The sequence below is a fragment of the Aquarana catesbeiana genome, linkage group LG09, assembly GCF_042186555.1.
Source record: "Aquarana catesbeiana isolate 2022-GZ linkage group LG09, ASM4218655v1, whole genome shotgun sequence".
Taxonomy (NCBI): Eukaryota; Metazoa; Chordata; class Amphibia; order Anura; family Ranidae; genus Aquarana; species Aquarana catesbeiana.
The window spans coordinates 44,202,958-44,229,001 of record NC_133332.1 but is presented as its reverse complement, the minus strand read 5'-3'; the positions used below and the strand labels follow the sequence as shown (position 1 = coordinate 44,229,001).

General features: G+C 46.4%; 1 protein-coding gene across 1 annotated transcript in view; it reads right to left on the bottom strand.

Moving 5' to 3' along the window:
- LOC141107556 (uncharacterized) overlaps positions 1 to 26,044 on the bottom strand; it is a 146,237-nt gene that overhangs the window by 87,140 nt on the left and 33,053 nt on the right. The window contains exons 4-7 of the mRNA XM_073598380.1: positions 15,957 to 16,304; positions 13,263 to 13,385; positions 9,409 to 9,639; positions 8,274 to 8,429 (exon numbers count right to left, since the gene is read on the bottom strand). Coding sequence (XP_073454481.1) covers positions 8,274 to 8,429; positions 9,409 to 9,639; positions 13,263 to 13,385; positions 15,957 to 16,304 — 858 coding nt within the window. The remainder of the gene's footprint in view (positions 1 to 8,273; positions 8,430 to 9,408; positions 9,640 to 13,262; positions 13,386 to 15,956; positions 16,305 to 26,044) is intronic.

Genomic DNA, 26,044 nt, shown 5'->3' with positions numbered 1-26,044 from the left:
GGAAGAAGAAGAGAGCAGCACGTGTAAGCCTCATAACCTGAGTCCAGGCTGCATGGTTTCATATTACAGCACACATATCCTGCTGGCTTATCACTCAGTTATTACCTGCCCGTGTCATCATGAGTTACAAAGGCTCTGAATGTGAACACACAGCAGTCCCAGCACAAGACTCTGTTACTCAGTTACCCAAACGTTCAATCAGTAATGGAGAATTATGAAGCTTTAAGAACTAAACTGACAACTAGCCTGAAGTCATTTTGGGAAAAGGTTGTTACTCAATCTAATACACTGTCTGTTGAATGTGAACTACTGCCACTAGAGGGCGCCATTAAACAACTTTCTGCCTCACATGAGCTTTATCAGTTTACCAGCAATAAGTTCATTAATGTTTTACAAAATATGAAAACGGAAGATTCACTGGAAGAATAAACAGCTTCCAGGTTCTTAACCACTTTAATACCAGGCACTTTCGCCCCTTCCTACCCAGGACAATTTTTGGCTTTCAGCGCTGTCGCACTTTGAATGACAATTGCATGGTCATGCAACACTGTACCCAAACTAAATTTTTATAATTTTCTTCCCACAAATAGAGATTTCTTTTTGTGGTGTTTGATCACCTCTGGGGTTTTTATTTTTTGCTAAACAAACTAAAAAAGACCGGAATTTTTGAAAAAAAAAAAGTTTTCCTTAGTTTCTGTCATAAAATTTGGTTTTCTTCTTCACCGACAGGCACTGAGGAGGCGGCACTGATGGGCACTGATGAGGCGGCACTGATGGGCACTGATTAGGTGGCACTGATGGGCACCGATATGTAGAATTGATGGGCACTGATAGGCGGCACTGATGGGCACTGACCGGCAGCACTGATGGGCACTGATAGGCGGCACTGATTGGCAATGACAGATGGCACTGATGGACACTAATAGATGGCACTGATGGGCAGCACTGATGATGAGGTACTGACAGGTGTTACTGCTGGGTACTGATGGGCACTGATTGGCACTGTGGTGGGCACTGAGAGACTTTATCAAGGGGGTACTGACTGGCAGCTGTTGGGCACTGATTGGCAGCTGATGGGCACATCTGATGGGGGCTGTGCTGATAATCAATGTGCTGATCATCAGCACAGACCCCCCTGACAGGGAGAGCCACCAATCGGCTCTCCCTGTCAGTAAGAACCGAGGAATGCCATTTACGACACTTCCTGGTTTCCGCTATGATCAGCTGTGATTGGTCACAGCTGATCACGTGGTAAAAAGCCTCTGTCAGGGGCTCTGGAGATGCGGTGTGTTAAAGTGACAGGCATGTTATCCTGCTGGACGTCAGATGACATCCAGTCAGAATAACTGAACCACCGCCCGGCTGTCAATCTGCTATAGGCCGGGTGGGAAGAGGTTAATCTAGAAAGGTGGTTTTATTCAGAAAACCAAATTTAAGGCAGAAGCTGCTACAAGACACTGCATCTCACAGATCCGTTTCTACCAGACATTCTTAAAGGTCCTCTAAATCCCATAGTTCAAGATACTCAACATTCTGTGAGAGACTTATTAATGCTCGCACTAAAGCGGAAGCCAGCAAGGTGCAGGTCGCATACGCAGAAAAGAGAGAGTTGGAAAATCAGACAGCACGTCAAAGAGCAGAGTTGGGAACTTGGTCAGCACGTCAAAGAGTAGAGTTGGGAACTCAGACAGGACGTCAAAAAGCAGAGTTGGAAACTCAGAGAGCAGCAATAGAAATCTTAAACGAACAGTGTAAACATGATGCAGCTATGACAAAGCTAAGGGTCTGAGAGCAAGCTATCAGTGCAGACAAAGGTGCAAGTGAGAAAGACAGCATAGTTGCCAACAGTCCCAATTTTCCCGGGACAATCCCGATTTTGGGACCCTCGTCCTGATTGGAGGCTGTCCCGAATCGGGATTTTGCCCAGGGAAATCAGGAATGTTTGCTGTTTCATTTTTGGAGCAGCTGGCTTCAGCAAAATGGCCACCGGCGCAGCCGCTAGATCGTTCCCCCTTGTGTTCAGTGGAGAGAAGAAGGGGGCTCGATCCGTGCAGCCAATGAATCGGCTTCTCCTCTCACAATACTGAAGCCAGGGTTAGCTGCATGGATTGGCCCCTCCACTGAACACACGGTGCCGGCCGCTCATGCCATGTTCCTTAAGCTCTTGACAAATGGAAAAGTGCTGGGGGGCATTATGGGAGGGGAGGGTCTGCACTGGCACTGGCACTGATGGAGGGGGTGGTCTGCACTGAAGGGAGTCTGCACTGAGGGGGGTCTGCACTGATAGAGGGGAGGGTCTGCACTGAGGGGGGTCTACACTGATGGAGGGGGGTCTGCACTGAGGGGGGTCTGCACTGATAGAGGGGGGTCTGCACTGAGGGGGGTCTGCACTGAGGGGGTCTGCACTGATGGAGGGGGTCTGCACTGAGGGGGTTCTGCACTGAGGGGGGTCTGCCCTGAGGGGTGTCTGCACTGATGGAGGGGGGTCTGCACTGATGGAGGGGGGGCTGCACGGAGGGGGTCTGCACTGAAGGGGGTCTGCACTGAGGGGGTCTGCACTGAGGGGGGTCTGCACTGATGGAGGGGGGTCTGCACTGAGGGGGTCTATACTGATAGATGGGGGGTCCGCACTGAGGGGGGTCTGAATTGAGGGAGAGGGGTCTGTACTGAGGGGGTCTATATTGATAAGGGGGATCTACACTGAGGAGGTCTAAACTGATGGAGGGGGTCTGTACTTAGTGGGGGGGTCTGTACTGAGGGAGGAGGATCTATACTGCTGGAGGGGCGGTCTGTACTTAGTGGGGGGGTCTTTACTGAGGGAGGGGGGTCTGTACTGAAGGGGGACCATAGTTGTTGGACAGGGGGTGACACCAATTTTTTTCCACACCAGGTGACACCAGCTGTAGTGATGCCACTGGCTCTTGTCTCTGCAGCAATTTAACTTTAATGTACAGGAGGGGGGTTAACTATATACAGGAGGAGGGGGGTTATGTACATACAGGAGGGGGGTTAGCTATATACAGGAGGAGGGGGGTTAGCTATATACAGGAGGAGCGGGGTTAACTATATACAGGAGGGGGGTTAGCTATATACAGGAGGAGGGGGGTTAGCTATATATAGGAGGAGGGGGGGTTAACTATATACAGGAGGAGGGGGGGTTAACTATATACAGGAGGAGGGGGTTAACTATATACAGGAGGAGGGGGGTTAACTACATACAGGAGGAGGGGGGTTAACTATATACAGGAGGGGCGGTTAACTATATACAGGAGGGGGGGTTAACTATATACAGGAGGGGGAGGGTTAACTATGTACAGGAGAGGGGAGGGTTAACTATATACAGGAGGGGGTTAACTATTTACAGGAGGGGGTTAACTATTTACAGGAGGGGGGGTTTAACTATGTACAGGAGGGGTTACTATGTACAGGGGGGAACTATGTACAGGGGGGATACTATGTACAGGGGGGTAACTATGTACAGGGGGGTAGCTATGTACAGGGGGTGGTAACTATGCACAGAGGGGTAACTAGGGGGAGAGGGGAAACTATGTACATGGGGAGGGGGTAACTGTACAGGGGGGGTAACTATGGCTCTGCCTGGGACACTGATTTAAGGACTGAGGCTGGGAACACTGGTGTAAAGACTGACTCTGCTGGGGGCACCTGATGCAAGGAGGGACTCTGCTGGGGGCACCTGATGCAAGGGGGGACTCTGCTGGGGGCACCTGATGCAAGGGGGGACTCTGCTGGGGGCACCTGATGCAAGGGGGGACTCTGCTGGGGGCACCTGATGCAAGGGGGGACTCTGCTGGGGGCACCTGATGCAAGGGGGGGACTCTGCTGGGGGCACCTGATGCAAGGGGGGACTCTGCTGGGGGCACCTGATGCAAGGGGGGACTCTGCTGGGGGAACCTGATGCAAGGAGGGACTCTGCTGGGGACACCTGATGCAAGGAGGGACTCTGCTGGGGGCATCTGATGCAAGGAGGGACTCTGCTGGGGGCACCTGATGCAAGGAGGGACTCTGCCGGGGGCTATTGATACGAGGACAGACTCTGCTGGGGACACCTGATACAAGGACAGATTCTGCTTCGCACGCCGCAGTTTTCTTTTTTATTGCTATGCCACGCCTACAAACGCATGCCTCCGCCCCCTAATTATTATACGGCTCCGCCTACAGCCAAGAAAGTGTCCCACAAATTTTTTTTGCAATAATGGCAACTATGAGACAGCATCATCCTAAACATAGCAGATAGGGAAGATCCCCTCAAAAAACACACTAAAGACTCTAGAAGAGATTTACTAAAACTGGAGCATGCAAAATCTGGTGCAGCTCTGCATAGAAATCAATCAGCTTCCAGGTTTTATTGTCAAAGCTTAAGTGAACAAGCTGAAGTTAGAAGCGGATTGGCTACCATGCACAGCTGCACCAGATTCTGATTGCTTAAGTTTTAGTAAATCTCCCCCTATGTCTTAAGCCACTACAGTGTACACTCCATCGTCTCCCATGCTCCTGACAACATAGAGATTTCTTCACAGCATTGGGTCAAAGAGGTTCCAGCAACTTCCTGCATGCAAAATCACTCCAGTGCCTTTCTTGCGTGCCTACCTAACCTTCCTTACCTTCCTTCATATGTCAGCTTTGAAGCAAGCTGCAAGCAAGTCATCAATCTCCTGTCATCAGTACAGCCTCAAATCAATGTACCATTGGAACAACTGACTTCAAGCAAGCAATCAACCCAAATGCATCTGCTGCACCATATTTCCTTGTGCATGTAACAACAATGTCAAAGATAGCGCAATCAGCACTATTCAGCCAACAATGTCTTGCATAAAGACAGAAACAACTGAGACAGCAGAGTTTGTGAGGTACACACTTCGCAGAGAGCCCACAAAGACTGGTCTTACAAGTTTTGATGATCAACCTGAGAACTACAGAAGTTGGAAATGTGCCTTCAGAACTGCAATCAGTGATCTTGGCATTACAGCTGCTGAAGAATTGGATCTGCTGATCAGATGGCTTGGTCCTCTATCTGCTGCACATGTTAAGCCATTAAGATCAGTTTTCATGGACAATCCTACAGCAGGCCTCACAGCTGCATGAGATCGACTAGAGCAAATTCATTGCAGTCCAGAAGCTATAGAAAATGCTTTGTTCATACGTCTGGAAACTTTCCCCAAGGTTTCCCAAGGAGTTCCAGAGACTGAGTGACAAAAGCCTCTAAAAGACTCTAAAAGCGTATACTATCTTAAATGATCAGAGCAATAGATCACTTGCAAAATCAGAACTGTTTGATCTATTTGAAATAAAAGGCGAAGCTCATCTTTACACCTTGGGTACCTGTAGTGGAACTATAGAGGTTTCTGGAAGAAGGGCTCGTAGACTCATGGTATCTTCTCTCAAAGGTAACTTGCAATCACCCCTACCTACACTTGTTGAGTGCAATCAGATACCCACTAACAGGGAGGGAATCCCTACTCCAACTGTTGTAAGGAGGGGGAAATGGAGCGCTGCCAGGAGCTGCTAGTGAGATATATACACAATGATAATAGTGAAAATCCAGTTTGTGTTTGGAAACTTAGTCCATTTTCCTCTGTATCCAGACCTGTGTTAAAGGTTCTGGTGGATGTTGAAAGCGGCAGTCAGCTCAGGAGAGCAGAAGAGACTCTATGGTATGAGAAGACGGAAGAGAGAGCAGTGCCGCTCTAAGTGTAATAAGTTACCGTATTTATCGGCGTATAACACGCACTTTTTTCCCCTTAAAATCAGGGGAAAATCGTGGGTGCGTGTTATACGCCGATCCCCGCTAATTGTGATCTACCGGAGCGATCGCCGCCGACATTCACATAGCGTGTAGTTTTAAATATGGCACCGCGGAGTTCGGAGGGAGTCGGTGGAGCTGAACGAGCGCCGCCGAGATCACAGTGACTGGGCAGAGCCAAGATATACATAGTTGAGTGTTCTCGGCTCTTCTCTGAGCCGATCACAGTCACGCCCAGTCCCGCCATTGGACCTGTGTTTTGTCCATCATAGGGCGGGACTGGGTGTGACTGTGAGCGGCAACGAGAAAAGCCGAGTACACTCAACTATGTGTATCTCGGCTCCGCCCAGTCACTGATCTCGGCGGCGCTCGTTCAGCTGCTCCGAGTCCCTCCAAACTCCGCGGCGCCATATTTAAAACTACACGCTTTGTGTATGTCGGCGGCGATCTGTCCAAGCATGTAATGGACACTGGGGGCAAGGCTGCACTGACCACTGGGGCAAGGCTGCACTGGGGCAAAGCTGCACTGGCAAGGCTGCACTGGGGCAAAGCTGCACTGACAATTCTGCACCCTAGCAAAGCTGCACTGACAAAGCTGCACTGACAAGGCTGCAATGGACACTGGGGCAAGGCTGCACTGACACTGAAAAGGCTGGAATGACACTGACAAGGCTGCATTGATGGGCATTTAAATGTAAGTTTTTTTCCTTAAACTACCCTCCTAAAAGTTTTTTTCCTTAAAATTCCCTCCTAAACTTGGGGTACGTGTTATACGCCGGCGCGTGTTATACGCCGATAAATACGGTAGTTACGAAAGCTTTATTATGCTTTAAAAATAAACTCACATTTGAGCAGTGTTATACAGAGAGTCCCGGAGCTAAGGACAGAAGAGAAATAGGCGCAGGGATGGCATGACAGTGCTGGACAGCACAGTTGCCATTTTAAGAGCGGTGTTTCCCCCTTTAGAAAAGGGGAAGGGTCTGGGAGAAGGCGGTGCTCAGAGCCAAAGATAGGAAAGGTGAGGGGGAAGTGACGTCAGTCGAAGAGCAGAGGAGGAAGCGATTAGACGCCTCACCCTCACTGCTCCTGGTCCCAGCATTTCAGGGGCAGCATGGCGGCGATGGTGGGCTGTGACATGTTTCAAATCTAAGTCCGTCCAACTTATGAGAAAACAAAGTCCGCTGGAGCCCACACACGATCAAATTGTCCGACGAAATCCCGTCCGCTGGGCAAAGTCTGCCGTAAAGTCCGCTCGTGTGTACGCGGCATTAGACTTCACAAGAGTATATCTAACAGCCAGGAAGGTCTTTCACTCTGAGGACTATGCCACTAATCTAAAAAACCTTTATTTAGGTACAGATGTCCCTCCAGTACAGCGAAGTCTGGGTTTGTTGTGGAACATCAAACAAGATACATTCACCTTCAAAGTGTCAACTTGTGACAAACCCTTCACTAACATAGGAGTCTTGTCGGTGGTAAACAGCATCTATGATCCGTTGAGTTTCATTGCTCCAGTTACCATTCAAGGTAAGATTCCGCTAAGACGGTTGTCTACTGAGAACATAGACTGGGACTCCTTTACCTAGTGAGAAACACCAGAAGTGGGAAAGGTGGAGATATTCTTTGAGGTCACTAGAAAAACTTCAAATCTCACATTGCTATGTTCCAGCTTCCATTTCAACTGCTGACCGGAGAGAGATTTATATTTTCTCTGATGCATCAGTTGAAGCTCTTGCTGCAGTAGCCTATTTAAAGACCTCTGAAATTAATGGAGAATCACACTGTAGTTGTGTTCTAGGCAAGGCAAAACTCACTCCAAGCCTGCACATACCATACCAAGACTTGAACTGTGCTAGCAGCTGATATTGCATGTGCAGAAGAGGTAATTATCCGCTGGGGGCAACAAAAGTGTATCAGGAGGAATTCGGGAGAATCAGAAATGCAACCGAATTGTCTAAAAACAGTTCACTCTTCAATCTACCTTAAATAAGTTTAAGGTTATGAAATCTAAAGATTTCAGAGGGGGAGTGCTGTGTTACACTATGTGATTTATTATCATTTCTCTTTATGTATAACTTGGTTTATCATTGCTCTGTGTCTTTAAGCTGAACTCTATCACCGTACTTCTGTATATACCCTCCCCTTCCTTCTCTCTGGTATCACTATCATTCCACTATTTCCGGTCACGGTGTATACATCTTTCCACGTGACTTACAACAATGTTTTTCTACCTATGAGTATCCTTCATTAAACTGAATATTCAAAAGACTTCATCGTCCGTCTGCTCAACGTGAGTTTATTTATCGAGTTGAAATGTCTGAAATGATGCAAGGGATAAATAGATCACCGGGTTGTATAAGCCCTCTATGAAGCTGGAGATAAGCTTATGGCATTGTAGTTGAGTGAGAACAGAGGTCCTCCATGGGCCCTATTCTTTTAGTTGCTCTTCTCTAGACTCTCTCTGGTTCTGCAATATCTTTGATGTGACTTCATACAGCTGCTGAGCGCTCACCTAAATTGCATTCATCCAGGTCTTCATAACAAGTGGCTCCGGTATAGCCTGGCTGGCAACGGCAAAAGATCCTGTGGGAAGAGGGATCCGTATCACATGTGGCCTCTGGGTGACACTGATTTTTCAGACATCCATCATCCATGTGACACAGAAGACCTAGACGTAGAGGGAATAGGAATAGCTAAAAAAAAGTGTGCACAGTGGTTTATTGTACTCCATACATGGTTTCATTTTGTTGAACTTTTGTTCACTTGTATTGAATGCTTGTTTCCCTTTGAGATGCCAACCACGATTCAAAAAGTTCAACTTAATTATAAATAAGTTATCATCAGAATTTAAGATCGAAATATCAACTTTCCTTTAAATGGTAATTTAATCAATGTTGCTTGGCAGGCACTAAAAAATGCTACAAAAAAATGCCAATATATCAAGCACACTACCGTTGTAGAAAAACAGGTAAATGTCACTGCTACAAACTCAAGTGCTCCCTCTGGGCACTGTACAGATGCAGGCTCAGGAGCCTGTCCTAGCTCCATATGTCCCCATAAAAGCAAACAAATAGCTGCACACCGATGATGTCCCTGGCCAATAAACATTGAATTCAAACAAGCAAAGCACGAACATACCTTAAGACCGCCCATCCTGCTGCATTTCTCCCTTAAGGGCTTAGTTGACTAGTTGGCTTAGTTGACTAATAATGTAAGGATGAAATGCGTCAGTGGTGGGCAGTCCACAGGTGGAGATGATGTTCACGTTTTTGGTTAGAATAAAGTTTTTATCGGCCAGGTGGAGTCAACAGTGTGTGGCAAATGGCTTGTTTGGATTGACACTACAACTATATTGAAAATGAACAAAACTTTTCAAACACATTAACTTATTTTAATCCAACCTAACAATTATTCCAAAGTAACGCCTGCTTTAATTTTTTATTCATTCATAACCAAATTATCAAAGTGACTGGAATGAAAAGTGTAAAAGTGTTCTTCTATTCCCTCAGCAGGCTGAATAATATTCAATCATACAAAATAGAGTGGTTTGGCAAAATTCTGAATTATGACTACTAGCTGAAGCTGACGATTATTAGAAATAAATATGTGTTTAGATGTAGCCATTCAGATAAGTTTCAGGCATTTACCAATCTTTCCAGGGGGGCACAGGCAGATATACGTCCCCACCTGGTCGATGCAGGTAGACCCCGGACCACAGGTGGCTGTGACACAGTCGTCAATGTTGTGTTCACAGTTGTCACCATTCCATCCGTTAACGCACACACAATTGAATCCTCCATATGTGTTCTGACAAGTCCCACCATTTCTACATATGCCTGGAGTCTGACATTCATCAATGTCTTTGGAACAATGTCCTCCTAGTGGAGAAGAAGAGACAAGGAGAGTTGTTGAACTAGATATGTTGTAACATGTGGACCTAAGCATCCTTGTTTACAGACCTCTAAACCTTTATCTCCTTAATCCAACTTTCATCCTGAGAAAAACCTCTAAACCGAACCTATAAAGTGTACACCTCTAGCCCAATTTTTCTATTAGTTTTGGATAGAGCGTGGAATGGAATAGGTATATTAGATCACTGGGACAGAAAATAATAGAAAATTCAGCATTTTACATTTGCAGCAGTACGTGAAAAGAGGGGAACTCTTCCAGTGGGGACACCTGTGCTTGTGACAACTGTCTAAAAGGAGATTTTTTGGGAAAACTTCCCCAACAGGACACAAACAGTGATAAAAACCTGCAACACATCAAATCACCCCATACAAACATCTTCTAGACCAGGGATATGCAATTAGCGGACCTCCGGAGAGCTGTTGCAAAACTACAAGTCCCATCATGCCTCTGCCTCTGGGTGTCATGTTTGTGGCTGTCAGAGTCTTGCTATGCCTCATGGGACTTGTAGTTCTGCAACAGCTGGAGGTCCACTAATTGCATATCCTTGTTCTAGACCAATCTGTTGGGGTGGGTGTGCGGCTAGATGGCGACATTGTGTAAATTCAGAATGTAGAAAAGAACCGACACACCAAGTTGTAATGTAATGTTTACTGGAGTCCCATATTATCACAAAAACGCCAACATTTCAAGGGTAAGTAGACCCTCTATATCAAGGTGACAAAGTAGAGAAAGAAAAGGTGGTCTATTTGAGTGATAAAAACTAACCCTAGTCTCAGGGATGGCCTAAGACATTGTGCTGCCTGGGTCCAAGAATTAAATGCTGCTCCCACCCCCCCAAAAAAATATCACGCCCATTAAAAGGCCCCCACATCCATTATTTTTATCATGATAATTAAAACTAACATTTAATTTTAAACACTGCACTCAGAATGCAGGGTTCAGGAGTGTGTTACGCTCAGAATGCAGGGTTCAGGAGTGCGTTATGCTCAGAATGCAGGGTTCAGGAGTGTGTTAGGCTAAGAATGCAGGGATCAGAAGTGCGTTAGGCTCAAAAGACGGGGGTTTAGGAGTGCGTTAGGTTTAGAACGCAGGAATCAGGAATGCGTTAGGCTCAGAACGCAGGGATCAGGAGTGCGTTGGGCTCAGGATGCAGGGATCAGGAGTGCGTTGGGCTCAGAACGCAGGGATCAGGAGTGCGTTAGGCTCAGAACGCAGGGATCAGGAGTGCACTAAGCTCAGAACGCAGAGATAAGGGGGGTGGGGGGTAATGTGAAGGGTGGTAGAGGACACTGCTATGGGGGTGGCCCTGCCCATAACAGTGTCCTCTGCCCCCTTCACATCACCTCCCTCCCCCCAAAACACACACAGTAGTGTCCTCTGCCCCCTTTCCCCTATAGCAGTGACCTCTGGCCCCCCTCAACCCCCCCAAAGCAGTGTCCTACCGCACAGCCGTGAGCTGAAGGCAGCACAAATCTGGAAAGAGGCCAGGAGCGGGAGCCAGCAGAGTGGCTTTCCATATTAGCAAGCTGGCGATTTTTTGCTTAGGACCACCCTGTGTCCTAGCAACCAATCACCTGCGGTTTAACTTCAAAAGTTAATTTGGGCAGCTGCTCCTCCTGCCCTCTGTCCTGAGCTAAGCTGCCTCCTGCTCACCTCTGTTCACCAATGACAGCGGCGGAGGAGGCTTGCGGAGGGGGAGAATAGGAGATAGCGGGACAGGCATGGCTGAAGAGGAGCTAGAAGGTGGGGATCGGCGGCGCAGCAACCTGTTCGCGGTCCACCTGTCACCTGTGCACGGTCGATTCTCCATTAATTTCAGAGGTCTTTAAATAGACTACTGCAGCAATAGCTTCAACTGATGCATCGGAGAAAATATGAATCTCTCTCCAGTCAGCAGTTGAAATGGAAGCTGGAACATAGAAATGTGAGGTTTGAAGTTTTTCTAGTGCCCCCCTCTAACGCTACGGGGAAGCCATAGGGATGTCCCCGTGCGTCAGAGGGGGGCGGGGTCACCCGGGGACGTCACCGTGTGGCCCCGCCCTTAGTTATAAATGAACTGTCACCTGCGAGGACGCGTCATACGGCAGATGCCTCCCATGGAGGCGGGTCGGTCGCGGCTTTTTTTTTTTCTTTTTCAGTCTGTCGGTGGAGCAAGAGAAGAAGAAGAAGACTTAGTGGGACATTTTAATTTTTTTATTTTTTAATAAAGGATTAGTCCCTAGCCGTGTCTTGTCATTTTGTACCATTTTGACACTTTTTTTGTGAAATGGTAGGGGTACATTTGTACCCTGTTACCATTTCACACAGGGGGGAAGCCGGGATCTGGGGGTCCCCTTGTTAAAGGGGGCTTCCAGATTCCGATAAGCCCCCCGCCCGCAGACCCCCACAACCACCGGGCAAGGGTTGTGGGGATGAGACCCCTGTCCCCATCAACATGGGGACAAGGTGCTTTGGGGGGCTACCCCAAAGCACCCTCCCCATGTTAAGGGCATGTGGCCTGGTACAGTTCAGGATGGGGGGCGCTCTCTCCTCCCCCCTCTTTTCCTGCCACCTGCCAGGTTGCGTGCTCGGATAAGGGTCTGGTATGGATTTTTGGGGGGGCCCCCACGCCATTTTTTAAAAAATTTTGGTGCAGGGTTCCCCTTAAAACCCATACCACACCTGAAGGGTCTGGTATGGATTTTGAGGGAGACCCCCACGCCATTTTTTTTTTAATTTCGTCGCGGGGTTCACCTTAATATCCATACCAGACCTGAAGTCCCTGGGTATGGAATTTGGGGGGACCCCCAAACAATTTAAAAAAAAAATTTTGGTTCAGGGTTCTCCTTAATATTCATACCAGACCCAAAGGGCCTGGTAATGGACTGTGGGGGAATCGCCGTTTTTTTCAATGACTTTTATGTGTATTGCCGGGACCGACAATTCATTAATAGCTGCGAGTACTTTTAAATTACTTTTTTTCCTTTAGAAATGTAATTTTGTGCAGGGACTGTTGTAAACACGGGAAACATGCGCCACTTTACAGGCATACTATAGACACCCCCCAGGTATGAAATTTAAAGGAATATTTCACTTTTATTGTTTCACTTTAAGCATTATTAAAATCACTGCTCCCGAAAAAACTGCTTTTTTAAAAACTTTTTTTTTGCATTGATACATGTTTGATTATTGATTATTATTTGATTATTCATGTTCGTGTCCCATAGACTTTAACGGTGTTCGCTTGTTCGAACAAATTTTTTGCCTGTTCGCATGTTCTGCTGCGAACCGAACCGGGGGGGTGGGGGGGTTGTTCGGCTCATCCCTAGTGACCAGCTACTACTAGCTATACCATGACCTGGATTAAGCAGAACCTTAACAAATATACAATGCACCATGTTGTTAGTGCTAAAGAACCTGCCTCAAGCTCATGCTAAAAGAAGGTTATCCAGGTTAAAGGTGTATGCAGAAGGTTAACTGATAATACATATTACAAGTTGATAGACCTCTTCTACCCCACTAATCAGACAAGGAAACATTAAGGTGTGCAAAAGATTTAAGATAGGGGGTACATAAAGACAAATAGAAGTGACTGGGGTTCTGGGCTTACCTTCCAATCCTGGGGGACATTTACATGTGTATTTTTCAAGTCCATCAAAGCAAGTTCCTCCATTTTGACATTTGTGGTTAATACAGTCATCAATGTTCTCCCCACACTCAGATCCAGTGTAGCCTAAAGTACAATAAATATCATTATCATAATGACACATAGCCTTCTTTTTTTTTTTTTAATATTCTTTATTAACATTTCTTAAAATTTACATACCTTCCAACAGACATGTAATAACAACACAGGATTCATGTAAACATAGCTCTCTGGGGGAGAAGGCAGCTTACCCCACAACCGTATATAAAGTACTTCCATACCAACAGGCCTACCCTATCCCCAGATTACCATAAATTGGCCATTATTTATACAATATCCATTTTACCCTACCCCTTCCTTCTAACCCTTCCCCCCTCCCTCCCACCCCCTCCCACCCTACCCAGGATCCCACATTCTTTCAGCTATTCCTTACAACCAATGCTTATCAACCAGGGGTTCCACATCTTTTTGAATTTTTTTAGATTCCCTCTTCTAATGTATAGGGCTCTCTCCTTCCAAACTATCTCATTTACTGTTTTTACCCACTCCTCAACCATTGGGGGTGCGACTGTTTGCCATCTTTGCATGATCAGCTTCCGGGCTTGATACAGACACCTCAAGACTGCTGTTTTTAGTGCTGTCTCCTCTGATCCCCATACTCATAATCTGACCTCTGTTTCCAAAGATAACCCCCACCTGCCGCTAATGGCTTCAACTACCCCCGTCCAGTATCTGACTAGCTTGGGACATCTCCAGACCATATGTATCAAATCCCCCTCCTCACCACATCTAGGGCATTTAGCATCTAATCTTAGTCCAAATCTAAATAATTTTTTGGGGTGTAATATGCTCTATGTACCAGCATTAAATGAGAGACTCTCTGTGACACATAGCTTTCTTAGTGGCCAACAATCCTTTACTAAAAACTACCTTCACCTCCCTGTAAAGATCTCGCATTGATAAAGCCCTATGAAAGTCTCACACATATCCCTAAACTTAATAGTCCAGTTCCTTATGGAGCAGATGGTCACTCTGAGGTAGAAAAGGAATCCTGAAATTGCGCATTAAAGTTTTGGGGACTACATATTCAAATGTGTTTCTGGGTTTCTAAAAGACATGGGGCACCTCTGGGCATACAGATCAAAAGGTTGAGCTGCTGTCACCATGATGACCACTCTACATCAAGTCTAATGCCCCCATAGGTGTGGGCAGCCTATTGCATTAGGGTGTGCACTCTTAAGCTCAAACACACATGCATGTGTATGTGCTTACATATATATGCCCCGGCACATTGATCTCCCTGCCGGCACAGTGAAAGAGAAGATCATAGACACATCTCTTATGGCAGAGCCAGTAAGAGGAATCTTTCCCATGTTCCTGCTGCTACACAGAGTGATAACACTAATGCACATGGGGTGATTAGGGTGTGCCTGGGCACACCCGGCACACCCTGTGCGCACGCCTATGAATGCCCCGTACACACGGTCGGAGTTTCCGACGGAAAATGTGTGATAGGACCTTGTTGTCGGAAATTCCGACCGTGTGTAGGCTCCATCACACATTTTCTATCGGATTTTCCGACACACAAAGTTTGAGAGCAGGATATAAAATTTTCCGACGACAAAATCCGTTGTCGGAAATTCCGATCGTGTGTACACAAATCCGACACACAAAGTGCCACGCATGCTCAGAATAAATAAGGAGATGAAAGCTATTGGCCACTGCCCCGTTTATAGTCCCGACGTACGTGTTTTACGTCACCGTGTTCAGAACGATCGGATTTTCCGACAACTTTGTGTGACCGTGTGTATGCAAGACAAGTTTGAGCCAACATCCGTCAGAAAAAATCCTAGGATTTTGTTGTCGGAATGTCCAAACAAAGTCCGACCGTGTGTACGGGGCATAAGAATAATCTTTTCAAGTGAACAAAAATATATAATTTCACATTTTAAAAACAAAATCAATATTACATAGATTTTAAAAAAAGATACATTTTACAACGTTCCAAAATTGCATAAAATGTATCATCTCCATATCTCAAAGGAGACCCTGGTCACTCAGTAGAAGACCTGAAACAAATGCCCTGGGTACCAGGATCTAGAAATAGCCCTGTCCATATATCTCTTAAATCGCCTCTACTGACTGTTCCTTATTATTTTACCGGTAACAATTTGATGTCAGCCTCCTGCCAAAGGATTCATAATTCTGTACAGTCAGTCTTGTGATTTATACATCTCTGCCACACTACATATCCAACCAGGATTTCCTCATTCAGCATTGCAGCTCCCTATGTCACCTATCTGGGCTATGAACCAGCATTATTACCACAGTCCAGTTAGGAGGTAACTGACTCAGAAAGCAGTAAAGCCGAATCAGCAATCATCCACTCAAAATAGATATACTATATTATATCTATGAAAGCTATCAAGTAAGTATCTTAGCTATATACAGTATTTAGCTGTTTTTTGCATGAGCTTCATATCACTAGAATAAGATAAAGAAATAGTGAACACAACATGAAATCACATAAGGAATTAAAATGGTAAAATTAATTTTAATGCAAGTTACACATTTAAATAAAACAATTATTTTATTTATTTTTTTGCCTGTGGTTAGGTGGAAGGATACTCATACAGTAAGTGTAGGAGATACACTTACCTGGTGGGCATGCACACTGGTATAAGCTGAGGGTTTTTTGATGGCACGTCCCTGCATTGAGGCAGCTGGATATAGAGCATCGTCCTCTTCTCATCTCACAGTTGATGCCATCGTACATAGCTGGGCACACACACAAGAAGGATCCTATGGTGTTCCTACAAGTCCCACCATTCTTGCATACACCAGCTTCCTGGCATTCATCCACATCCTTCTCACATGCCTCTCCACTGTAGCCACGCTGGCACTGGCACTCAAACCCCCCACGGGGGCTCAAATCCTTGTTGACACATTTGCCTTTATTCATGCATCGGTTGGTAGTACAGTGGTCAATTAATTCACAGTGTTTGCCTGAGTGAAAAGACAAAAAAAGATTACCACTTCTCTTCTGCAATATGAAATCTTCCTGGTGTGATAGCCTGTTATTACAGTGTGTCTAAAACAGAACATGGATAAGGTGGTGAGAGTTTAGAACACCTGTCTGGCTCTTATTGTTGTCTGTGTCTCTGCTGGGGATGTTCACAGTCTCTGTTTGCCCTGGAGACCACTCTCAGCATCACTGAAAGTGAGGGAAAATCAAAAATTTGAGTTGTCACCAAAACAAGAAGATACGTTAAATTTTCCAAAGGAGTCATCTGGTGTCAACTGTCTAGCCCAACCTGGTCTGCTGCCACCCTCAGCCAGATAGATATACATCTTATACCACATGTTTTAGTCCAGCATATTCATACACATAGGCCACTTTCTTCCCGGTTTATGCCTTGGCCTTTTTCTGTTCCCCGCGGCTGGCAGTGGTGGCCTGTTTGTGTAGGGAGCTGTGATGTGCACCAAGGGAGGTTATTCATACCTCCTGCTGTTCCCCCTGCCCCTTGGGATGGGCGGGGCCATCGGCACAATGTTTCCACGCCCATTGCGTATCGTTCGCGTCAGCAGTGTCAATGTGTATGGGCATGGTCTGTCATCTAGGATGGCTGGGGGTTAGCCCACGCATGCACACCCCCATTTGGCGGTTGGCGTTCCAGCGCCAGCATGTCCTGCCACCTCATACATGGCGTTGGGGGCGGAGCCTGCTGGAGCCCCTGCGGGGATATCAATGGGAGAGCACACATGGCTGGCATTTTTTATTTATTCTTCATATTTTTTTTTTATTTCACTGTTTTACTTCACATGGGACAGCTCATTTAGCTGCTGCAAGCCATTGATCCTACACAGGTAGACATCTTTATCCTCCACATTGAGCACTTCTCTATGCTTGGTCATGTTTTCTATGTTTCTTATATTTAAATTTTTTCATGTTTCTCTTTTCCCTTTCCGGGATTGCATTTACTGATAACCCTTATCACATATCTGCAGTATTGCATACATTTTTCCTTGGCCTTATCCATCTTACTATCGCAACAGGTTGGTTTATACATGCATTCATGCATTCTATCATATACTCTGTTACTATTTTGCTAATTTAGCAATGTTTGATTATATACATATCACATTACATTTTAGCTGACACCTGAACGGATTATTTAGAATCTCCAAGGTCACTCATTTCTACCCATGCCATGTCCACCTTCCAATTAGTTCCTTGGTCAGGGTTTTTCGGTTGGCATCGCTTCCTCAGCTCCCTTCCCAAGCATATATTGCTGCCATCCTCAGTGAACATAGCCACAGGCACCTAGGCCTTGCCGATTGGTGAGTAAGGGGTCTTTTTTTTTCTGTGAGGCCCCTCTTACCATTTATCCATCATTTATTCATGTGTTACATTACTTTTTCATTATTCATTTCCAGATATATCCCACATGCATCCACCCCTGAAGAGTGAGTCACATCTCACGAAACGCGTTGGATGTTACAGATGTCATGTATACTCATGTACTTTAAATACAATGCAATCTTTAATGATGTGCAATATTGTATCGGCTTTGCCTTTTATATGTTACTTTTTTATGTGTGACTATTTCTGTAATAAAACTGGCAAATGTAAATACAGTAAAGTATTTATCAGCCAATTGTGCACACCTCAAAGTCTCAGGGGCGACATCCATGTTTCAACTGTCTAAGAGGGAAATTCCTACATTTTGAAGCGATTCCCTATCACTTCTAGGAAGTGAAGATAATCTCCCAAATGGGATACGTGGCAAAAAATAAATAAATTAATAAACAACCATCAGGGTTTTCAACCATACCCTACTCTATCGAAAATGAATGGCTTGGGGATTCAACCATACCCTACTCTATTGAAAATGAATGGCTTCTGGATACAACTATACCCTACCATTCTATCCAAAATGAACAGCTTAAGATACACTTTAAATAAGAACTCCTTGTGTATTTAAAAAAATATATTTTTCAATTCTCCTCCGGTTTGAAAAAAAATTAATCAAAGTTCTATTTACCCTCTCCACACTCCAGAATTGCCCCCAGCTTCCTCCTTGGTCACCACCCAAATGGGACATATATGGCAAAAAAACAACTAAACAACTAATAGGGGTTTCAACCATACCATACTCTAATGGCTTTGGGTACACGTTAGAACTCCTTATATATTATTTTTAATTATTTCTGAATTCATCTCCTAGTGGAAAAAATTTAAGTTCTATTTGCCCTCTCCCTGCTCCAACACTGTCCCCAGCTTCCTCCTTGGTCACTGCCGAGGAAGCTGAGGAAGCTCCCATAACATTACTGGATTGGTTAGACAACTGCAGGTAAAAGGTATGCATGGGTTTTAACAAAAGAAAAGAAGACCTGCAGGAGCTTTTGGGGAGGAGGTGCTTGTCATAGGTGGAAAAAAGCTGAGTTATGCCGCGTACACACGACCGGACTTTACGGCATACTTGGTTCGGAGTGCATCGGACAATTCGATCAGTGTGTGGGCTCCAGCGGACTTTTTTCCCCAAAAGTTGGACAGACCTAGAAATTAAACATGTTTCAAATCTTTCCGACGGACTTGAGTCCGGTCGAAAAGTCCGCTCATCTGTATGCTAGTCCGACGTACAAAAACCGACGCTAGGGCAGCTATTGGCCACTGGCTATGAACTTCCTTGTTTTAGTCCGGTCGTACGTCATCACATACGAATCCGTTGGACTTTGGTTGATCGTGTGTAGGCAAGTCCGTTCATTCGGAAAGTTCGTCGTAAAGTCCGTTGAAAAGTCCGCCAGACAAAGTCTGCTGTAAAGTTCGCTCGTGTGTACGCGGCATAAGACTTACCGGTAACTCCTTTTCTGAGAGTCTTCCAGGACAGCCCATGAGACCTTGGGCTCCTCCTACCAGGACAGGAAACATGTTACCCCCACCAGATAAAAGGACGGTCCTCCAGGCCCCATGTCAGTCTTCTCAAGAACTGTAGGACGTCCCTGCAAAACATATGCATAATACACATAACTTCAGACAAAAGCGGGTGGGAATCCGGTTGTCCTGGAAGACTCTCAGAAAAGGAGTTTCCGGTAAGTCTAACTCAGCTTTTCTCCAAGCGTCTTCCAGGACAGCCCATGAGACGATGAGCCAGAACTTACCAGTCTAGGGAGGGACAACTGCCTGAAGGACCTTATGACCAAATGCCTGCTCCTGAGCTGATAGGAAATCCAGGCGATAATGCTTAATGAAGGTTGAGTAACTGGACCATGTGGCAGCCCTGCAAATTTGTTCCGGTGAGGCACCAGCCTTCTCAGCCCAAGACGTAGACAAGGCTCTAGTTAAGTGTGCAGTAACAAAAGGTGGAGGAATTTCCCTAATTTTGTAAGTTTCAGAGATAGCTTGTTTTATCCATCTAGCCAGAGTGGCTTTAGATGCACTATTTCCCCTGTGAACTCCAGAAAAGAGGACAAACAAAGCATCAGTTTTTCTAAAAGTCTTGATGCCCTCAAGATAGACTAGGAGAATCCTTCTCACATCTAAAAAACGAAACTTTCTTTCTAGGGCGCCTTGTGGCGAACTACAAAATGTTGGCAGTACAATGTCCTGAGATCGGTGGAATGTACTGGCCACCTTGGGCAAAAACCCTGGATCGGTTCTCAAAACAACTCGATCCTCAAAAATCGTGAGGAAAGGCTCCCTCACTGATAGGGCCTGCAACTCACTTACCCTACGAGCTGAGGTAACAGCTACAAGAAAAACAGTTTTTAATGTGAGTAACTTAACTGAGATATCTTCAAGAGGCTTAAAAGGAAATTCAACCAGAGTTTGAAGTACTAGGGACAGGTCCCAAGTTGGACAACTTCTCACTACTACTAGTCTGGCCCTAGAGATTGATTTGAAAAATTTGGTTATAGTGGGGATTTTCCAGGAGAGAAAACTGGAGGAACACACCGATAGCTGCTGCCTGTACCTTTAAGGTACTAACAGAAAGACTTTTGTCAACACCCTCTTGAACAAATTCCAAAATTGAAGGAATATCATGAGTTAATCTTTGATTTTCAGATAACCATGAGTTAAATTTTTTCCAAACTTTGGAATATATGACTCTAGTGACTGGTTTTCTGCAATTCACTAGAGTCTTGACTACCTTGTCAGAGAACCCCTGGGCGCTCAGTATCATTTCTTCAGATACCAAGCCGTCAAGTTTAAGGAAACCACCTGTGGGTGTGACACTGGACCCTGCAATAGTCAGTCTTCTCTCTTCGGAAGAATCAGTGAATGCTCCGAGACCAGAGTCTGAAAACCATGGCCTCTTGGGCCAGAAAGGGGTGATTAGGATGAGATAAGTTTCTTCTAGAAGAAACTTCCGGAGGACTTCCGGAATAAGTCTGATCGGCGGGAAGGTGTAACAGAGGCCGACTGGCCACGGATTCGCCAGAGCATCGATCCCCAATGATTGATCCGCTGGGTTCAAGGAAAAAAACCCCTCTGTCTTGTGGTTGTTCTGATTTGCGAACAGGTCCACTTCGGGACATCCCCATCGGTGAGATCCGCAAAAACTTTGGGATGAAGGGACCAGTTGTCCCGATCTACCCGGAAGTGGTTGAGATAATCTGCCAGACAATTTTGTGTCCCCTTCAGGTGCACTGCTGAAATTGAAGCCAGGTTCCCTTCTGCCCAAGATAAAATCTCCTGGGCAATAGATTGAAGTATCCGGCTTCTTGTGCCTCCCTGATTGTTGAGGTACGTGACTGTCGCGATATTGTCGGAAAGAATTTGGAGATTGTGACCCTTGATTTCCGTGTGAAATGCCTGCAGGGCTCTCAGAAATGCAAGCAGCTCTCTCTGATTGGATGAAGCACTTGCTTCCCTCGAGGTCAACTCTCCTTGTGCCACTGCATTGCTGAGGTGAGCTCCCCATCCCCAGGCATTCGCATCCGGAGTGATTCTCTGGGATATTGGAATGGACCATGGGAGACCTCTTGTTAGGTGCAGGATTGTCCTCCACCACCACAAGCTTCTCTTTACCCTGGCAGGTAACTAGACCCTTGACTTCAGGGACCCTGCGTCTCCCTCCCAGTTTCTCAATAGAAACTTTAGCAATGGACATTGGTGAAATCTCGCCATGGTACTGCAGGAAAGCATGAGGTCATCAGACCCACTGCTCTCGAAATCTGTCTCAGCGAGACCGATTGGTTGGTCTGTAATGCTGACATAGTTTGGAACATTTTTGTAATTTTCTCCTGCGGAAGATAAACTTTTTGGTCTACCGAGCAAAAATCGTATCCCAGAAATGTCACTTTCTGTGCCGGGACTAAGGATGACTTCTCTACGTTTATCAACCAGCCTAGGGACTGTAGGAAGTCTTGCACTGTCTGGAGATCCGCTAACAACCTCTGGTACGATTCTGCCACTACAAGGAGGTCATCCAGGTAAGGGATAACAGTTATCGCCTTTAACCTTAGCGGAGCCAGCGCCTCCCCCAACACCTTTGTAAAAATGCGTGAGGCTGAGGACAGATCGAAGGGGAGGGCTTGAAACTGAAAGTGCCGAGTCTCTGTTCCCATCTTGACTGCTAATCTCAAGAATCTCTGGCAGGAGGGATGGATAGGGATGTGAAGGTAAGCATCCCTCAAATCCAAAGTGGCCATGAAGCAGTTTGGGTAAAGCAGATTTTTGATCATGAATACCGTCTCCATACGGAAATGGTTGTACCTGATTGAACGGTTTAAAGACCGGAGGTTCAGGATAAGCTGATACTTCCCTGATGGCTTTTTGATGACAAATATATGGGAGTAAAACCCCTTGCCCTGGTCTGGCCGGGGAACAGGGATCGGGACTTTTTGATCTAGTAAGTCTTCAATTTGGAGACCCAGAGCCTTTGCTTTCTCTTGATCTCGGGGAGGAAAGGTGACCAAAAGCCGCTCCGGTGGTGGGCAAAAAAACTCCAGCCTGTACCCATTGGTCACAAGGTCCAGGATGAAGGGACTTGAGGTGACTGCCTCCCATTGTGGGAGAAAGGACCTCAATCTTCCTCCCACTGGGGGACCTGAGTCACTGTGGCTTGGCGGGTTGTTGAGGAGGATTAAACAAGACTCCCCTTTACCTCTGCCTTTGTGCCCCGTCAATGCTTTTTGGGCCTGTTGTCCTTTTCTTTAGGACCTTGCTGCCTACCCTGGCCACGAAAAAACTTTCTGGCTGTCAGGTTTTTCTTTTTCTCTGGAAACACCTTTTTCCTATCAGATGTGCGTTCCAGTGCCTCCTACAGTCCTGGGCCAAAAAGATGATCACCCGTAAGGGGAAGACCACAAAGGCGCAACTTGGAGGCTGAATCACCTGACCAGGTTTAAAGCCATAGGTTTCTTCTGGCCGAATTTACTAAGGCCGAAGTCCTGGCTGTCATTCTTACTGACTCAGCGGAAGAATCAACCAAAAATCCTACTGCCTTAAAAAGGAGAGGGAAGGACTTCAAAATCTGCTCTCTAGAAGTACCAGCCAACAAATGTGTTTGAATCTGAGTCAACCATACCTCCAGATTTCTGGCTACACATGTGGAGGCCAGAGCGGGTTTGAGATTCCCAATAGCAGAATCCCAGGCTCTGAGGAGAAGGATATCCCCTCTTTTGTACATCGGATCCCTAAGCGCGCCCATATCCTCAAACGCTAGGTCCGAGTTTTTTGAAACCTTTGAAAGAGGTGCGTCCAACTTAGGATTCTTGTTCCACGGCTGCGCTAAGTCCTCCTCAAAAGGAAACCTCCTTTTTAGGTTACCAGTAAAGAAAGGTTTTCTCTCTGGATTCTCCCACTCCAGTTTGATAGTATCAATCAGGGAACTATGTACTGGAAAAACTCTAGACTTCTTCTTATGCAAACTCTTATACATAAGATCATGTTTAGATAATTGAACCTCCTCCTCTTTTAATTCAAGAGTAGTATAGATAGCCTTTAATAAGTCATCCACATACTCTAAAGATAACTTAAACCTTGAGCCCCTTGTGGATTCTCTATCCCTGGGCTCCCTATCTGACCCTGATTCTTCCGGAGAAGAACGGGTAGATCTGACCTTAGCTTAAAGTGGGGTTCCACCCAAAAAACAAAAATACCTGGAAAAATTCTTAAAAAAAACCCAAAAAAACATTTGGATATATTTTTTTTTTTTTTACTTACCTCTAAATGCCTGTTGCTAGGTGGTCCCTCATAGTCTGCCTGTTCCTCTGCCTGGGCTGGTGACATCACTTCCCCCCAGGTACAGGAAGGGCTCCACTCTGCTCCCTCCCTCCTGTCAATCATCTGGGACCCATTACAGGTCCCAGGTGATTGAATGGCCAATCACAGCGCGCGGCGCCGCTCGTGCATGCGCAGTGGGTGCCAGGCTGTGAAGCCACAGCCTGGCGCCCACAATTGAAATGCCGGCGCTGACGAGCGAAGGGGGGGACGAGCGGGGCTTCGATCCCCCGCATCGCTGGACCCAGGGACAGGTAAGTGTCCAATTAAAAGTCAGCAGCTGCAGTATTTGTAGCTGCTGACTTTTAATTTTTTTTTTTTTTGACGGCCCCCCTGGGTGGAACTCCTCTTTAAGAGTATTCACTCTCCACCTGCTGTAAGGTGCTACTGACTGAAGCTCTAATTGAAGACGGACCCTCAGCTGGCGTCTGAAGGCTGAAGGTAGACGTAAGCTCATCTCTGACAGAAGACAACATTTTCTGACAGGAGGTCACTGGGTCATCTTTTACTAGGCCATCTATACAGGTGCGACAAACTGCTTTGCTCCATGAGGAGCTCAGTTTGTTTGCGCAAACTGCAAATTCCTTTTTTTTGTGGCTGTGCTTGGGCCTTGTCCTGAGTCTTGGTCTGCAAGACAAAATAAATGACCCACAATGTAATTAAAAGCCACCCAATCACTCCGTAACACCACATGCAGGAGGGAGGAAATGTGCCCCCTTACACCCACTACTACAGAGGGGGGAGGGGGAGGGAACACTCACAGGGATAGCAAGCTGGTGACAAAACACCCCAGGCTTACCTGTGAGGTGCTGGTGTTGGGAACTGCATCTGCTTCCTGAGCAGGTACTGATGAAGGATCCATTCTGCCCCTCTTGGTCGTCCACAGCCTGGCTGCTTTACACCAAGAGAACACCAGCAGCCAGCATTCCCTGTTCGCGCCGTTTATTGAGACTGGAACCGTGTCTCCAGCGCCCGATGATGACGTCATATGCCCCGGAAGTAACCCTCTCCAGGCACTTCCTGTGGGCCAGCTTGGAGTGCAGTAGCTCCGCCCCCTCGGGCGCCGCGGTTTCCTCTATTCCCTGCACAGAACAGCCACGCTGTCGGCTGGGAAAGGACACCGCCGCTCAGCTGAGCTTTTAGTGCAATGCACCGCGCTTGGGGCCCGACATGACACCGGTCCTGGCCCTCTCCAGGCACTGAGGACAGGGAACAGCAGCACAGCCAACTTCCCCAGCGGTGATGCTGCTTCTGGCAGAGGAAAAGGTTAGTAATATACCCCCAAAATAGCCATACAGAGCCCCTGCTCATGAGACCTATGGGAGTAGGTTCCAGGAACATGTTACCCCCTGTCCGGAGGAAACACAAATAACTGACATGGGGCCTGACCGCCCTTTTATCTGGTGGGGGTGACGTGTTTCCTGTCCTTGTAGCAGGAGCCCAAGGTCTCATGGGCTGTCCTGGAAGACGCTTGGAGAAAAATAGCTTTAATCCCATAATTTAAAGGCTGTGAAGATAGTGCCCATGTTATTAAATCACTTTTTTGTATAACCTTTGCAGTACCACATTGGTTTTCTTTCAATTATAATATTCTGTTAAATTTTCTTTTTAAAGTTACCAAAAATTGGCTTTAACCTGTGTCATAATCTAAAAGAGACAGAAAGCAAAGGCCCACTTTTGTTTAATTTTACAGTGTATGAATATGCTGTTCTAAGAACCCAAATTTTGAGATGCCATTATTATAGGACCCAAGTGTCAGCATGTTAACCATTTGACGACCGCCTCACGCCGATGTACGTCGGCAAGGTGGCACGGACAGGCAAAATCACGTACATATACGTGATTTGCCTTCCGCGGGTGGGGGGTCCGATCGGACCCCCCCCGGTGCCCGAGGCGGTCGTCTTTTGTCCCACGGCGATCGGAGGTGAGGGGGAGGCCATCCGTTCGTGGCCCCCCCCCTCGCGATCGCCGCCGGCCAATCGAATCATTCCTTTGCTGCTGTATGCTAAACAGCAGCAAAGGAAATGATGTCATCTCTCCTCGGCTCGGTAATTTCCGTTCCGGCCCGAGGAGAGAAGACAGGTATGTGAGTGCACCAACACTACACAACACAGTAGAACATGCCAGGCACACTAAACACCCCGATCCCCCCCCCGATCGCCCCCCGATCCCCCCCCAATCACCCCCCCCCGTCACAAACTGACACCAGCAGTTTTTTTTTTTTTCTGATTACTGCATTGGTGTCAGTTTGTGACAGTTACAGTGTTGGGACAGTGAATATTAGCCCCCTTTAGGTCTAGGATACCCCCCTAACCCCCCCTAATAAAGTTTTAACCCCTTGATTACCCCCTGTCACCAGTGTTGCTAAGCGATCATTTTTCTGATCGCTGTATTAGTGTCGCTGGTGACGCTAGTTAGGGACCTAAATATTTAGGTTCGCCGTCAGCGTTTTATAGCGTCAGGGACCCCCATATACTACTGAATAAATGTTTTAACCCCTTGATGGCCCCCTAGTTAA